The 16,138-nt window shown below is 48.8% G+C and overlaps 1 protein-coding gene across 6 annotated transcripts in view; it reads left to right on the top strand.

The window, feature by feature from the left end:
- Positions 1–15,572: 15,572 nt before the first annotated feature.
- The window catches only part of Esrp1 (epithelial splicing regulatory protein 1), a 51,501-nt gene continuing 50,935 nt past the window's right edge, over positions 15,573–16,138 (top strand). For 4 of the 6 annotated variants that reach the window (XM_021657621.2, XM_021657622.2, XM_021657624.2 and 1 more), the window contains exon 1: positions 15,573–16,046. In XM_021657621.2, the coding sequence (XP_021513296.1) occupies positions 15,915–16,046 (132 nt within the window). In that variant the 5' untranslated portion in view covers positions 15,573–15,914. The remainder of the gene's footprint in view (positions 16,047–16,138) is intronic. The other 2 variants (XM_021657625.2, XM_021657623.2) reach the window with 1 other exon arrangement.

Genomic DNA, 16,138 nt, shown 5'->3' with positions numbered 1-16,138 from the left:
TGTTCTCATTAATCTGTGTACTTACAAGTCTCATAGAAACCTACTTTCTCATCCCCATTTTCTGGCTTCCTTACTGTGCTCCTTAACGGTTGCCTGCTTATAAAATTGGTAGTCTGCGCAGTATCGGTTGATTTCAAGTTTTAAAGGATCATAGCGAACAGTTCTCTGCTGCACTGCTGTTTACACACAGAGACAGCTGCTCTCAGGAGTCAGAGCTTTCTATCTGGGAAGGAGTCATAGGAAAAGCAACCAGTTACCTTAGCAGGGGCTCCAAGCAGGCTTTGTTGTTTACTAGCTGTGTGGACGTGAAGGAATCACTTCAGCCTCATCGGTAGAAGGAAGATGGCACCTGCCTTGCCATCCTTGTAATAGATTTGAGTATCAAGTGGAATATCAAATATCTGTGTGTGTGAGTCTGGGGATTGGACCTGTTTGGCGGAGTCTACCACTAAGCTGCCCCACCACAGCCCCAAACCCTTGAACGGTCCTATTCAGATGCAAGGAATGTTCTCAAGAAACTCTCAGAGAAATTTCCCCAGGGCTGGTGCTAAGTCAAATGGAAATAACACCTAACAAGGGCACTGTCACAATTGTCAGGTGCTCAGTTTATACATTCAGCACTCAGCATAGCCTCTGAGCAAAAAGTAAGTACCAACAAAGGAAGAAATCTGGGTAGGTAGATGCAAACAGGTTTCTGGCTTTAGTTACTGTTCTCTCTCTGGCAGTCAAAGAAAAACTGTACAAGGAAAACTGATAGTTCTCTAGTTCTCTCCTTTTTTGTTGAGACAAGGTTTCTGTGTAACCTTGGCTGTCCTAGAACTCACTCTGTAGACCAGCCTGGCCTCAAATTCAGAGATACGCCTGCTTCTGCCTCTCAAATACAGGGATTAAAGGTGTGTACCACCTGGGACTGACACGTGGGACCCAGAGATGGAACTCAGGTTTTGAGGTTTGGTGGTAATTCAGTGCTTTTACCTGCTGAGTCACGACTCTGGCCCAAACAGGGGACTTCTGGTCTTAGATCTGAAGCACGGCAGAGCAGCTATGTAAATAGAGCATTACCACTGTTTGTATGTCAGAGATATAGATGACATGTTCGTGTCTTTCCACGCTGTCAGACTTTATTGAATGATAACTTCACAATCTTAGTTCTGTTGGCTGCAGTTTGTCATTTAGCCTCAGTTTCCCTTGATTGCTGGCCATTGGCTATCCGTTTCCCTTATTCCAATGTTAATTACTAATATTAACTTTGAGATCACACATTATACTTTACATAATAATAACTGTGCAGGTAACAGACAGTCAGAGAAAGGGTTAAAGGCTTCAAGAGGTCAGGGAACTTGTCCTGAAGTTGGAGCCAGGAGCTGGGCCAGACGGGGGAGTCTGCAGCTGACCAGATAATTGCTGTTCAGGTGTGAGATGTGAGGTGCTGGCCGGGGAGCAGGCTTCTGCGGTTCAGCGAGGAGAATGCTCCTTGGAGAGAAACTGGATTCGGGCTGGAGCGTGGGAACAGAGGTTGGGCTCCTTTACTGCGAGGTTTTCTTAGGTGAGGATCGTTGGCAAGTGTCTGGGTGATTATGCCTGCTGCTCTGCATCTTAGGGTGCTCCTCTTCTTTGGTCCCAGGTAAGAGGCTATATCGGGTATGATGGGCAAGCTTGTGTCAGGTGTTTCCCGTGACCCGGTACGTGTGCAGGGCAAACATGTTTCACTGGCACAGGTAAATGATCAGTGTGTGCCTCCTGGTATACAGACGGCTGTATACTTGCGTAATGAAGATGTGGAGTCATTTTTTCTTGGCACTTATACTCAAAACGGAGTAACTCAGGTTGCAACTGTTGCTTCATACAGTGGAGTCATTCAAGGCTAGGCACGGCCCCAAAGCTGCTATTCCACACCACGCAAGAGTGATCCAAAATAGCCCTGCCTGTCCTCATGTGGTAACTACTATATATTTGGGTGTATGTGTGCACACGTACATGCAGGCGGCCAAACCCAGGGTGACGGGAGATAAACTTGTGCCTCCCTCCACCCTGAGCTTTTAAATCAGGGTGTACAGAGTGGGCAGAGAGCTGTGGGCTGTCAAGGGTAGAGCTGTAGGGCTGGCAAGATGGCTTGCGTTGAGGCATGTGTTGCCAGGACTGATTGTCTGGGTTCAGTCCCGTGCCCTGCATGGGGCAAGAGGAGAACATTCTCCTGAAAGCTGTCCTCTGATTTCCACACACGCTGTGGCACACACATGAATAAATATAACAAAAATTTAAGCATCTTGTTTTATTCCCATGAGATCAGTCTTATAGCCTTTGGCTAAACTGAGGAGGCAGAAAAGTAGAGGAGAAAGGCAGAAGCGGCGTTTTATCTGTACATAATTTAGCTAAACTCCCTCAGTGTTAGAGAAAGAGGAAATATACTCAGAGGCCATCCACCCTCCTACTTCCTCCTCCAGAGGAAGATGCAAGGCTGCCAGGGTCTGGTGCTGGGACCCTCCAAGCTTCTGCTCAGGTGTAGTCTCCGTAAGAAATAGTCATCTGCTGTTCGTGGTGGCGCTTGCCTGTGATCCCAGCACTGAGGGAGGCAGAGGCAGTCGGATCTGTGAGTTTGAGGCCAGCCTGGTCTACAGAGCAAGTCCAGGACAGCCAAGGCTATGCAGAGAAACCCTGTCTCAAGAAACAAACAAAATCCTTCTTCCCAACCGCCTGTCAGCTGTTTAACTCTTTCAAAGATTACATCAGGTGAATTAATTATCATGTTTTGTTTGTTTTGGCCGTAGGGGGAGGCTTGAACACAAGGCATCTCACATGCAAATAAGTGCTCTATTGCAGAACCACATTACACCTTCAGGTTGAAGGCAGGACCTGAGTATATACAACATGTAAAGGAGAAGGGAGCATGTGGCTTTATTTTCCTAAGTCAGGAATATGAGGAAACAGCTTTCATGAATGGTAGAAAACGGTTCAGGCTTTTAGAACAGCTTTATTGACACTGTTTACACACTGTAAAATGTGTCCTTTTTCAGCGCAGTTCAGTGATCTTTCGTGTATCAGAGTCTAAAAACCAGCTTTACTATCTAATTCTAGAACATTCCATCACCCCCAGAAGAAACCTGCAATTTATGAGCAGACATTTTGTTCTTTGCTCTTTTGTGTCTAAGCCCATGCTAAGCCCATACTTATTTTTGAATATTCTTCTTGTCGGGTGGTGGCAGCACCTGACTTTAAGGCAGGTGAATCTCTGTGAGTTCAAGGCCAGCCTGGTCTACAGACAGCCAGGGCTACACAGAGAAACTCTGTCTCGAAAAAACCAGGGAGAACTATTTGGTGTTTCATACACACAGAGTCATACAGTAAACAGCTCCTCTGGTTGGCATCGTTCGTGTTTTCAAAGTTGATGCGTTATAACATGGACGAGTAATTGACTATTTTAAAACAAAACAAAACACCATTTTTCCCTTTCCCCAGTGCTGGGAATCAAACCTAGAGCCTCTGGACATACACATACACTGGGCAGGAACTCTACCACCAAGCTGTCCTCCAGCCTCTGTCACTGCTTTTCTATAGCTGAGTAACGTTCTATTGTAGGGGACACACCCTAACTCCTGAGCCAGGCGGCGTCTGGGTTGTATGTGTGAATGTTGCTGTCTGAAGATGTGTACACAAACTGCACAGACCTGTACTTTCATACTTCTATTTCCTTCTTCCTTCCTTGTTTGCGTCTTACTGTATAGCTTTGGCTAGCCCAGAACTCTCTACATAGACTAGGCTGAGTTCAAACTTGCGGTGAAGATCCTACATCAGCCTTGTGGGATTACAGGCAACTGGAGTGTGCCATCTGTTTTCATGTTTCTTAGGCATGTACCTGGGAGTGCAACTGCCAGATCATGTCGTAATTCTATGTTTAACCTTTCGAAAAACGTAGAGTGCTTTCCAGTGTGGCTCCACCACTGCGCAATCCTTCCAACAATAAATAAGAGTTACAATCCTCTTCACAGCTTACTGCTTGCTTCATTTATCTTAGCTAACCTAGTGTGCTTAAATAGTACTTACCTGTTTTATTTGAATTTCCACAATGACTCATAACTAAGGATTTTTGTGCGCTTATTGTCTAGATGCAGATCTACACAGATCAATACAAATGCATTTGTGGCAGGGTCTAATTGTGTTACGGAGAAAACTGGCTTCAATCCTCCTGCATCAGCAGCCAGCACACGCTGTGTGCTACTCCTCTGTTTGTATATATTTCTCTCCACCACACTCACCAGTTTTTTTTTTCTTCAAATGCTAGTGACCACACCCAAAACCTCACTCCCAGAAGGCAAGCTCTCTCCCACTGGGTTCACACCCTATCTTCCAGCCCAGTTGTATACATTCTGTAAGGAAACACTTACTGATGTCAGTCTTACGGTACATGTCTATCATGCCATCATTCTGGGGCGTGAGACAGAAGACTTGAGAGCATGTGGCTAGCCTGGGCTACCTAGTGAGAGCTTACCTCAAAATAAAACAAAGAGGAAGGTAGAGGAGGAAGCAGAACGAGTTTTGTTTGTATGGCTGGGGCTGTGTTGCGCGATGTAGAGAGAAGAGGGGTAGCCAGGCAGTCAAGGTGAATGAGTCAGTTCAGCAGAGAGTCTTCTTCCTGTGCTTGCCGTCATTGATTTAAAGGCTTTACAGATAAGCACGGAGCCCATGACCGAGCCACGGGAGGAATGCTGCAAGCACACCGCCAGTCAGCAGGAACCATGCCTGGGGGTGAGGAGTGCAGCCCCACTGGCTAATGGAAGCACGCAGAACTAGGGGAAGGATGTAGTGCGCAGCCATAACGAAGCCCAAAGGATCAGGGGAGCCTTCCAGCTAGGTGGAGCAGCCATGTGTCTATGGCCTCACTAGTCTGGAAGTTAGGCCCGAGCTGTTCAGCTCAGGACCCAAGGCAACCCTGGCAATACCTCATTCCTGATAAAAGAAACGGGGTTTAGGAATGACTGGCTGGGATGCTCAAAGCTCCAGGTTCAGTCCCTAGCACTACTAACGAATAAATGACCAAACAAGTCTCAGCCATGAGGGTTAGTACCTACCTTTAACCCCAGCACTCGGGAAGCAGAGGCAGCAGATCTCTGTAAGCGTGAGGCCGGCCTGGTTTACAGAGCTCTAGGTCAGCCAGGGCTACACAGTGAGACACTGTCTCAGAAAAAATTAAAAAAATAAAATAAAATAAACAAACCACATAGATAAATTAAATCTCTTTGAACATTTTAAAAAAGGAAAGCTCATTCAAACATCTCCACTTCCTGTCTCACTCCCCAGAAGAGTCTTCCAAATTCTCAATATACTAAGCAACAGCTCCAGAATCATACCCGGAGGGCAGGAAGGAGTGTTCCAGCACAGGGGTGAACATTTAACCCCACTTATATCCCCTAATCTGAAATAAACACGATCTCTCAAGAATGTGCCTGCTCTATCAAAATCTTTTTGTTGTTGTTTTGTTTTTCGAGACAGGGTTTCTCTGTGTAGACCTGGCTGTCCAGGACTCACTTTGTAGTCCAGGCTGGCCTTGAACTCACTGCGATCTGCCTGCTTCCGCCTCCCAAGTGCTGGGCTTACAGAGGTGTGTCACCGTGCCGGGCTGTTAGCACAGTGCTAGGGTACACGTTCAGGAAGCATGCGACCCCAGGTTTGATCTGTGTGTGTTTTATATAGTCATGTTGTTTGCCAGTTTCATGCACTCATGCAATAAATTTTAGCAGCTTTTGTGTCCTATTATTTGGCCCTAGTTTGACCTTAAGAGAACTAATTTTATGCAAAATGAGCTACACAGATGTCTCAAAGGCCTATCGTGAAACCTCAGCATATTCTCAGCGGGATCTGTCGGTAGCCATGGACACAACAGGGAAAGAGCACTGGCTTGGGAGCCGGAGGAGCTGAGCATCGCATGGAGTAGAGCTACCAATTAGCTGTGTCATCTTGGCTGAACACAGCATTTCGACTCAGTGGCCTATAGTAAAACAAGGGTGTTTGGCTGAAACAGATACTCCATTTTGACTCCGTGGCCTATAGTAAAACAAGGGTGTTTGGCTGAAACAGACTATTCCTAATATGAAAAACCTAAGGTTTGAGGCATATGTACTGCTTATTGTAACTGATCGGTTTTGGAAAGTGATTCTAGAATGCACCTTAACATGTCTCCAACGTTCACAGTTTGCGACTATAATACAAAATGAGGCTGTACGATGCCAGTACCTTCCAGACTTTAAGATGTGATGTTACCATAAGCAGGCTCACCATAGCTTTCCTGTTGTGGCTTAGTATTGGTCACATGTGAGCTGACAGAGGGGGATATTTTTGTTTCATTCATTCATTTATTCAGTTTATCCCAGGGCAGCATTTTAGTTTGTAACAGCCTGCTCTAAGAGGCTGTCATTCGGTACAGCAGAGTAAACACCATTAATGAAATTGGAGTCCCCAGGTATGAATCTCAGTTCCATGTCACATGTCATACTGACACTTTAAAGTTTAAAAATGTATTGGCACATTTTGGAGTTGTGGAAGGTTAGGAGGAGCATGTAACTGTGTGTAAAGCTGGAAGACGACGTGTAAGAGTCAGTCCTCTCCTTGTGCTATGTAGGTTCTGGGATCCTTACTCAGCGTTCAGGTTTAGTGACAAGCAACTTTTCCTGATCAGCCACCTCAGTGACCCCCCCCCCCTTTTTTTTGAGACAGGTTCATGGGACAGAGCCCAAGTTGGCTTTCTAAGTGCTAAGACATCCACTGTCTTGTGTGGTTTCCTGTCCATGTTTACTGGCAGTATACACAGGGTCTGACAGTTCCTGCACCCCAGAAGGCCCCTTCTTCTCTTCTCCCCTTTTCTCTACGACTCCCCCAACTTAACAGGAACTTTTGAAAAAAGGGGTCTCTAGCATTTTCTAGCTGGACATCTTGTAGGTATACATGCTGGCCTCCTGTTCTCACAGCAACACTCACACATTCCCGTGAGCCAAGGACAAGAGCTGAGCCTCTGCTCAGTTACTCACGTCCAGACCCAATTCTGGATGTGACTCTGGTGCTAACACGCCAGTCGCAGCTGGCTTGCTCAGTGTCACTGGTCTGCTTGATGTCACTAGGACGGTGAGAGATAGATGCCGTCTTGCAGTTTGTCTAAACACAGGCTGGGCAATCAGTGAGCCATCTTGCTGGCTCCAAATTACACTTTTAGATTAATGTTTAATAGTATTAAGTGCATAGTGTTTACAAGTGAAGAAATGGCAATGGGGAGGCGCTATTTCTGGGAAACAAGACTGGAGATTAGGAAGGGTACGGGTAGGTGACTGAAGATCTCATTATAAATCATGTGCAGGGAGCTGGGTCTGGTTGCTTAGGCCTGCAACTCCAGCACGTGGAGGCTGAGGCAAGTAGGGTTGCCAGGGATTTGAAGCCAGCCTGGGATACAGAGTGACAGAACAATTGGGAATACAGAGTGAGATTGTTTAAAAAAAAAAAAAAAAAAAAAAAAGGGGTGCTGCTCCTCTAGAGGATCCGAGTTTGGTTCCCAGGAGGAAACTTGGCTTATGGGCTCCAGCTCTAGGCGCTCTGATGCCTTTGCTGGGCTCTGCAGACATGCACCTCCTATGCATGAACACATACACACTAGTAAAAAGCAATGTTACAGAAGAGGGGAGGGAGAAGAGAGGACTATGCAGCAGGGCTGGGACGTGGTTCAGCTGGTAGAATGCCTTGGTTGAATCCCAAGCACAGTGTAAATGCTGATTCTAATCCCAAACCTGGAATCCTGGCACTCAGAAGTTCAAGGTCATCCTTCACCATAAAGCAAGGCAGAGGCCAGCCTGGGCTACATGGGAGCCTGCCTTAACAACAACAGCAACAAATCACATGAAATATATCGAATAGCAAATAAGTATACAGAAAACAAAAGTGGGTTTTGATTTTCAGAAAAGATTTAGATAGTGGTTCCAAACCCCTGATACATGGTTCATCTTTTTCCATATGAAATTGATGTGACCAGTTTTTCATAAAAACCAAGAACTCCTTAGTGTTACTATGTAGCCTTGGCTGGCCTTGAACTCAAAAAGACCTCACTTCAATTTAAATTCCTAAATTGAACTAAAGGTAGCCAAAACTGCTTTTTATATGAAATGATAGCAACTCTTGCATTATTTTAAAAAATATATTTCTTCGGGCCAGTAAAATGGCTTGGTGGGTAAGAGCAGTTGCTACACAGACCTGGTGACTCAATTTTGATCCCCAGAACCTCCGTAAAAGCCCATGTGCAGTGCTGTGCACCTGTAATCATGGCTTTCTTACCTTGAGATGGGAGGCACAGACAGGATAGCTGCTAGAAGCCCACGTACAATGGCAGGAATTCTTATTCCGGCCTTGAACCACCAACAAGGTAGAAGCAAAGAATCAACCCCCCAAAAGCTGTCCTCTGACCTCCACAGGTGCGCTGTGGCTCGCACACACCTGCATTCACACACAAAATTTCTAGAGTCACACACATTAGGATCGGAGCTCCCTGCACCCCGGCGACCACTTAGACCAAGAGCATCTCCTGCGTTCTCTCTGCACTGTCAAGCCTTTCCTTAACTGTGTCCGTATGCTGTGAGCTTTCTCATCCTTGGCTCCTGAGGGTGCCAACAGAGCTCTTCCCATTTTGGCTATTTCACCAGGACCAGGGGACTGAAATTCAAGTGCCATTTCTTATCTCCCTGGAGGAATCTGTCCATCCTTGCTGTGCAGGTTCGGAGCCCTGATGCTGACAGCTCTTTGTTTTGTGACTAGCTATTCCCTCGCTGAGCAAGGACCATGTTTGTTTTTTAATCACAATTGAGTTTCCAGGGCCTAACAACTTGTTTGGTGCAAACAGGCCTGTCCATGGTAGCAGATGAAGGACCGAATGCATTCACAAGAACGACACTCAGTCACTTGAAAGTCCATGGGGTGAGAAGCAGATATGGACACAACGTAAACATTATCGTCCTTGTCTGAAAACAGCAGCTCTGCCAAATGTGCTCTCTCAACCCAGCACTCTTACACTTCAAACACTCATAGGGCAAGAAAATGACTTCCCAGTCCCTGGGTTCTATTTTGCTGGACTAGCAACATTAGCCCTTTATCAGTCAAAGGGGGAACTGGGCTGAGTACAAGGAGGCAAGGGAGACTTGGAAATAGGAGACAATACTACCTTTCCCTTAAAAAAAAAAAAATCAGTATATATTAATTATATATTAATATGGCATTGCCATCCATGCACATGTTTTTTGATCATATTCACTCACACCCCTTATTTCTTGTTTCCATTCCTTCTGGTCCCCTTCCTTTTTTCCTCTGGTTTTTTGAGACAGGGTTTCTCTGTGTAGCCTTGGCTGTCCTGGCCTTGCTGTGTAGACCGGGCTGGCCTTGAGCTCACAGAGATCCACCTGCCTCTGCCTCCGAGTGCTGGGATGACAGGCGTGGGCCACCCCTCGGGTCTTCCTCCTAGATGCCCAGTGTCTTGTAATCTCCAAGGACCAGGTGTCTTGCTGCCACGCTATCCATACTCCTTGTGTTTCGTATCTGAACTTTTCTCTAAATTTGCCTATGACAAGCAAGGTATGCGCAAGGTCTCATTTAAGCACCAGTCTTTTGCAGGGGCTGAAACAGGGTCTCATTTTGTAGTCCAGGCTTGCCCCAAACTTCCCGTGTTCGGAAGAGTGCTGGGCTTGGTGTCTTCAAGACCGAGCCTGAGCATCAAAGGCTTTGGGGGCACCTTGAGTGACCCTGAGCCTCTGATTGAGTCTTCTGAATAGAACCGTCTGGCTCTTAGGTTTATTCTTTGTAAGGAGACACTTTACAATGTCCCCCCTTTCCTTAAAGCCCACAAGTGCACGTTAAAGTGGTACCCACTTTTGTGGGTGAGAAACCAAGTCCCTTTGAACCTGAAGAACAAGCCCAACCCAAAAGATAGCAAGGGGGAGGGCAAACTATTAAACTTTCTAATTAAAACTATTTCTCCTATCAGGGGTATGAGCACCAAGGCCCTTGTGCACTCTTTCACGCTCTCCTCTTCTGAAGTACACACAGGGAGCTGCCAGACTCCTGGCAGGCTGGAATCGGGTCAAGGGAGGTACACGTGGATATGAGCTGGCAGCGAAATGAATGCAGCTCTTGATCCCCAACCTCAGAGCACGCGTGGACACAGGTGACTGTCTCCCATACCTCTCCATCTAGGCGAGTCTTATTCAGGACCTCGAAGCCTTTCTTAGCGAGGAGGGCATTGAGCCCCTTTTGCTTCTGAAAGACCTGGCTAGTAATGACACAGGGCATTAATGGGCGTTCCCAGAGAGCTGAGCCTGTTCATAATGGGGTTTTCTGTTGTTAAATACTCAAGTTTTCATTGAGCCATTCTTCCATTCCAAAATGTGGTTGAAACTTCAGTCACTAGTTTCTGGACTACTGTCTCTGTTTCTTGCCACACAGTCTTGTCCTCTCTGGTGGATCTCTGACGGATCAGCTGGAGAAAGAGATCTTAGCCTTTGGATGCACGGTCTGAAAGTCTGGGTTCTCAGCTCTTGGCGGAGTGGTGTCTCCATCTCCTCCCGAGACACATCAGTTCCTGACAATGGGCCAGCTAGCAAGTTCTTCAAACAGAGAAGTAGACTTTCTCCACTTGACACCTTTGCTTTTGCATAAATTGGCTTGGTTCCCTTTTGAAGGCTTGCATAGGTAACAGCCAGATGTATGCAAAAGAGGACTCTTAAGAAAGGTATAGAAATTGCAATCATTAATGTAGCTGCCCTCTGGCCTCCACAGGTATCACCTACTCTAAAAGTGACAAGTTCAAGGCCAGCCTCAGGTACACAGAAAAGTCAAGGCTATCCTACCCTGTAATTGACATCCTTTCTCAAGACAAACAAAAGCTCCCAAAGCAGCAAGAAGTTCAATTATCAGGACCACACATCTCGCATGCACACACACACACACGCACACACACGCACACGCACGCGCACGCGCACGCACACACACACACTAGAAAAGGATAAGGATGCTGCAGCTATTCAGTTTAGTGTCACTTAACAGCAACCTTACAGTACATGAAGACTATTACACAGAACAACGGGGAGGGCTGGAAGACAGCCCTTAGGAGTGCTTCCTGTTCTTGCAGAGGAACTGAGTTTGGTGCCCAGCGGCCACATCAAGGGACTTAGAACTGCCGGTAACTCCAGCTTCAGGGTACTCCGACACTTCTTTCCTCCACATGCAACATGCGCACACTCATGCCCCAAACCCGATAAAAAGTTAACCGAAAACCAAGGAAAACTTTTTTTTTTAACCTTTATTTTATTCACTAAAGAAAGGCAACAAAAATATATCAGGCTTAGCACTGGCTGTTCTAGAAGACCTCAGCTCAACTTCCAGCACCCACATGGTGTCTCATAAACACCTTTAACTCCAGTTCTAGGGGATCCAACACCCTTTCCTGGCTTTAGCAGGTGCCAGGCATGCAAATAGTACATGGACACACATGCAGACAAAACACCCAAATACATTACATCATCACAGAAGAAAGCGGCGGCACCGAGCCTTGCTGCATACCAGAATGGCAGTGCCAAAGGGCCAGGGAGGCTAAACAAAAATTAAAACAAAACCATGTATGAGTGAAGTGATCTTAACCCGACAGAGCTTACAAAGAACAGTGCAAAGGATTCTCTCTCCTATGACTGGGGCTGCAGAGCTCTTACCCTGCATGTGAGAGAGAGCAAGACCCTGGGATTGCTCGCCAGCCCTGAGGCAGGAAAAACATAAATCCCTCAGTAGACCAATATTAACACCCTACTGCATTGGCTCCACATCTACAGGAATTTTGTCTAAATCTTTGGAGAGGAATTTTCAGACGTTTTTCCTTATCCCTAAAATTTTCACTCATACTTCCTTAAAACAAGGATATGCTCCTGCCTAAGCAGATACTAAATTTGTGAAATTAAAAGTGATATAATGCCATTTAATCTGCAGATTTTTACTGAAATTCGCCAGTTCTTTAAGTTATTTTTAATCTAACTTTTGAGACAAGTTCTCTGTCATGTAGCCAGGACCTCTTGATTTTGATCACTGCCATGTCCAACTCCCTAAAGTCCTTTAAAGAAAAAACAAACAAACAAACAAACCAACCAACCAGATCTGGGCTGCCAGTTCTCTATAGAACATCTGAGACTTAATTCTAGCACTTGGGAGATAGGCACAAGAAAATTGATTCTTGAGTTTGAGGCCATCCTTGTTTGTAAGCTGAGTTCCAGGATAGCCAGGGCTACAAAGAGAAACTCTGTCTTGGAAAAAAAAAAAATTGTTTTCTGTAGACTGTCAGCTAGAATCTAATCTTTAGTGATGAATTAACACCTAGAATCATAGACAAAGCTACAAATGTGAGTACACATTATCATAATTATGTTAGGTCTCAGACCTGGGACAAATGGCTGAGGTGCCTATTATCAAAACTGCTCCCTCTCAGTAATCAACCACCTGTGTCTCATGATAAATGACTGGATTAAAAAAAAAAGGTTAAAGGTTATGTAGGTTTTGAGGGTCTAAGAAAGTGTAAGTATATAAATTCAAATTGTAAATGTCTGAGGATAAAAGCTTAAGTAAGTTGTGAGGGTCTAAAAAGTGTTTTAAGATGTTTAAATGCAAGTTATAAAGGTCTATGGAAGTGATGTAAGGTATATAGAAATCAGAAATGTTTCAGACTTCTTTCCCTCTTTATGACATTGCTATCCTAAGGCTTCAAACACTTAGAATTTTAACATAAATCAACAGTGTTCTGATAAGCTATTAACCTAACCCCAGTAAAGCACTGACTACATTATAGTCAGACTCAAAATTTTACATCTCCTTTGGTTATCTTTTAAGTATACACTTAAGAATGCTTCTCATTGTGCTAAAAGTATCTCTAAACTTAAAAAAAAATTAATCTAAGCTTCATAGAGTCGACTTGGATTTCTCTCTCACAGGCCAGAAGGACTCCTGTCAATCAACAGCCTAAATTTCCCCACCTGCCTGAGTCTCTCCCCTCCACTACCTACCAGGACCAAGGGCCTGAAAGTTTCAGGTGTACATCCAAGATAAGATTTTCTCTAAACTCCTTAACTTTACCTTCTTATCCTAATCTCTCTGTCCCAGCCAGTCCCAGGGACCCCTTGGGAGGCAGCATTCTAGCCGCTAGCCCTAGGCAGTCCAGCAAAAACACGGACTGCTTCAAAGTGACCCCTGCTTCCCTAGCCCCAGGTGGACCCGCAGAACCTGGGCATAGAGAGAAACAGCCTGCACTGCTCTCTCACTTCCTGGCTTTGGTCAGCATTCCAGCTTTCCTGGGACCCTGACATGGCCCCAATTTCAGCCATGTGGTTATAGAAGAGATGACGTCACCCCTCTACCTTTACCAACAACAAAGACCTGGGATGTTAGGTCTTAAAGCCAGGGCTAAGGGCTGAGGTGGCTATTAACATAGCAAAGCGGATCCTCGCTGCCGGGTTCTCCCTTGCGCAGTCCCTAGCTGTTACACAGTGCTCTGGGCTGGTATCCCTTGATCCCTACCTGACTCTCCAGCTCGGTTATGGGATGCCCTTCCCTCAAAAACAGACTCTCCCTCTGTCTCTCATTAGAGATCCGCCTGCCTCTGCCTCTGAAATCGCCAAAAAAAAAAAAAAAAATTCTCTCAACTCAACAAATAATTGTTGAGGACAGAGCACATGCCAAGCTGTTTCAAGCCCCGAGAATCTACCCAGGAGCAACAAAACCCCTGTTAAGGTAAATCCAGTTTGACAAATTAAACTAAAAAAAAAAAAGTTAGAAACAGGAGAATCCAGCTTTTTAAAACGGGCGACCGTAAAGTCTCTTCGAAGAGACTATTCTAGTTTCCCACTGCGGCATCTGTTAGGAAAAGTGCTTCCTTTAAGTCTTCAGGTCTTTGAAAACTCGTTCCACAAACGACGAATCCAAACTCCAAAGTACTGTCGGAGCGGCTTCGGGCGCGGTTGCTACCACTTTCTCCGGCACGTTCGCTCGCCCGACGCGGGGCCTCGCGGCCCGAGCGCCGAGTCCCGTGGCCCCGTGCAGGTGCTGCCTCCCCGGTGAGGCCGAGCAGCCGGCCGCGGCGCACCTGGAGCGAGCCCCGAGGCGCCGCGGCGCGGGGGAACCGGCTCCTCCACGCCGCCTCGCCCACTGCAGTGCAATCTGGGTGGTTTTTCCAGTCTCCCCGCCCAGGCCCGGCCCTCCGCGACTCCCAGGGACGAGGAGGCCGGCGCGGAGGCACCGGGGCCGGGGCGGGGCTGCGGGGCGCCCGGGAGGGAGCCCCGGAGAGGGCCCGGGCGGGCCTGGAGGGCGAGCGGGCCTCCCCGCCGGGCTGCCACCCGCCCTCCCGCTCCCGCACTCTCGGCTCCCCCGGGAGGGTCTGGGGTCCAGTTTCTCCTGATAAGCACCCCCGCCCCGCGCCCCCGGGAGGGCACCGACGGGCTCCCGCGGCTGCAGGGGCGCGGCGGCCTCCTGTCGCCTCGAGAACACGCAAGGCCGCACGCCTGGTGCCGGGCTAGAAATGCTTCGGACGGGGATGCGTTTCTCCAGAACACGCCGGCTTGCAACAGAAAACTCGAGGGCGCTACACCTCCGGCGCTTTTCTAAAATAACACGTCAACACGACCTACCTGGCCCCTCCGTGGCTCGCGGCGGGGGCTGGGGTGGTGGCTGTGGCCGCGCAAGAGAGTCAAAAGGCAGGAGCGGAGGGCGTGGGGACGGGCGGGAAATTTAACAGAGGGCTTGCTGGGTCTGAGTCAGGAAAACCTTTACGAGGCCTGCGGGGCGGATGCACTTTATTTCTTATCCAAGGGAAAAATCACGGTCAACCGTGCCCGGGTCCTGGAGGGCGTTCCGGCCTCGAACCAGCAGCCGGCACGACGAAGACGTAACGGAGTGTGGGCTAGAGAAGGGGCTTTGGGGGTCCCCGGCTGCTGTGAGGGCTGTGCTGGCCCCGGGCTCTGCGGCTGGAGGGGGAGGGCCGTCCTCGCCCCGAGGTGGAGAGGGCGAGGGGCAGGGCTCGCGGGACTCCTTCCCCCTCCGGCTCTTGGTACTGCGAGGCTGGGCTCGGTTCCGCAATGGCCCCCGCCACCTCGTCGGGCAGCCGTCGGCCGGTCCCTCCTCCCAGGCGCCGCGCCCTGGGCCTCACCTCTGGCCTTCTTCTGCCTCTGCGCGCCTCGGCCTCTCGGGCAACCGCTCGGCTTCTTTCCCCCTCCCCACCCGGCCGAGCCTTCCCTCCAAATCCCTGGGCTCCCCCTTCCCGGCCCTCCCCCGCCGACGCCCCCTCCCTCCCCCCCCCCCCCCGGGCCTGGGCTCCCCACCCGGTGACCACCGGCGCCTGCCCGCCCCTCCCCTCCTCCCCCCTTCCCATTCATCCAGCCTTTGTCTCCCGCCCCCCCCACCGCTGCCACGTCGTGGTTTGAAGGAGCCAATGGGCGGGCGCCGCCAGGTGTCTCTTACCTGCACCACGTGGGGGAGGGGAGGGGAGAGGAGGGGAGAGGGGGCGGGCAGGTAGAGCCACATCCCAAAACAGAAAAAGCCTTCAGCCATTGCGCGCGCCTCCCCGGGGGTGCAGCCCGGCTGGTCGGCTTTCCCCCCCTTCCTAGACGCGCCGGCAATTGGATACAAAAAGGGCAGGCCCGCGGCTCCCTGCTTCCACCCCCTTCCTGCCCAGGGCGTGGAGCGCCGGCCAGGTGCGGGCCCGGGTGGCAGGGTACCGCCTTTCGCCCCGGCGGCCGCGCGGAGGGGGGTGGGCGCCTCGTCCTCGCTCCTGGAAGAGGGCTCCGGCGGTTCTCCCGGCCTCGCCTCCGACGCCTCCGACGCCACCTCGCCGCCTCCCGACCCCCCTCCTCCCCTCCGCACCTACCGTCATGACGGCGTCTCCGGATTACTTGGTGGTGCTTTTTGGGATCACCGCCGGGGCCACCGGAGCCAAGCTGGGCTCGGACGAGAAGGAGCTGATCCTGCTGCTGTGGAAAGTCGTGGATTTGGCCAACAAGAAGGTACCTGGCCACGAGTGGGGCAACAACTTCAGAATGGAAGCTTTTTTTTGCTTTCCTTTTTTTTTTTTTTTTCCAAGCGTTTGCACGCTTAG

This window comes from Meriones unguiculatus, chromosome 6 (genome assembly GCF_030254825.1).
Source record: "Meriones unguiculatus strain TT.TT164.6M chromosome 6, Bangor_MerUng_6.1, whole genome shotgun sequence".
Taxonomy (NCBI): Eukaryota; Metazoa; Chordata; class Mammalia; order Rodentia; family Muridae; genus Meriones; species Meriones unguiculatus.
This window is presented reverse-complemented; position numbering and strand designations above follow the sequence as displayed.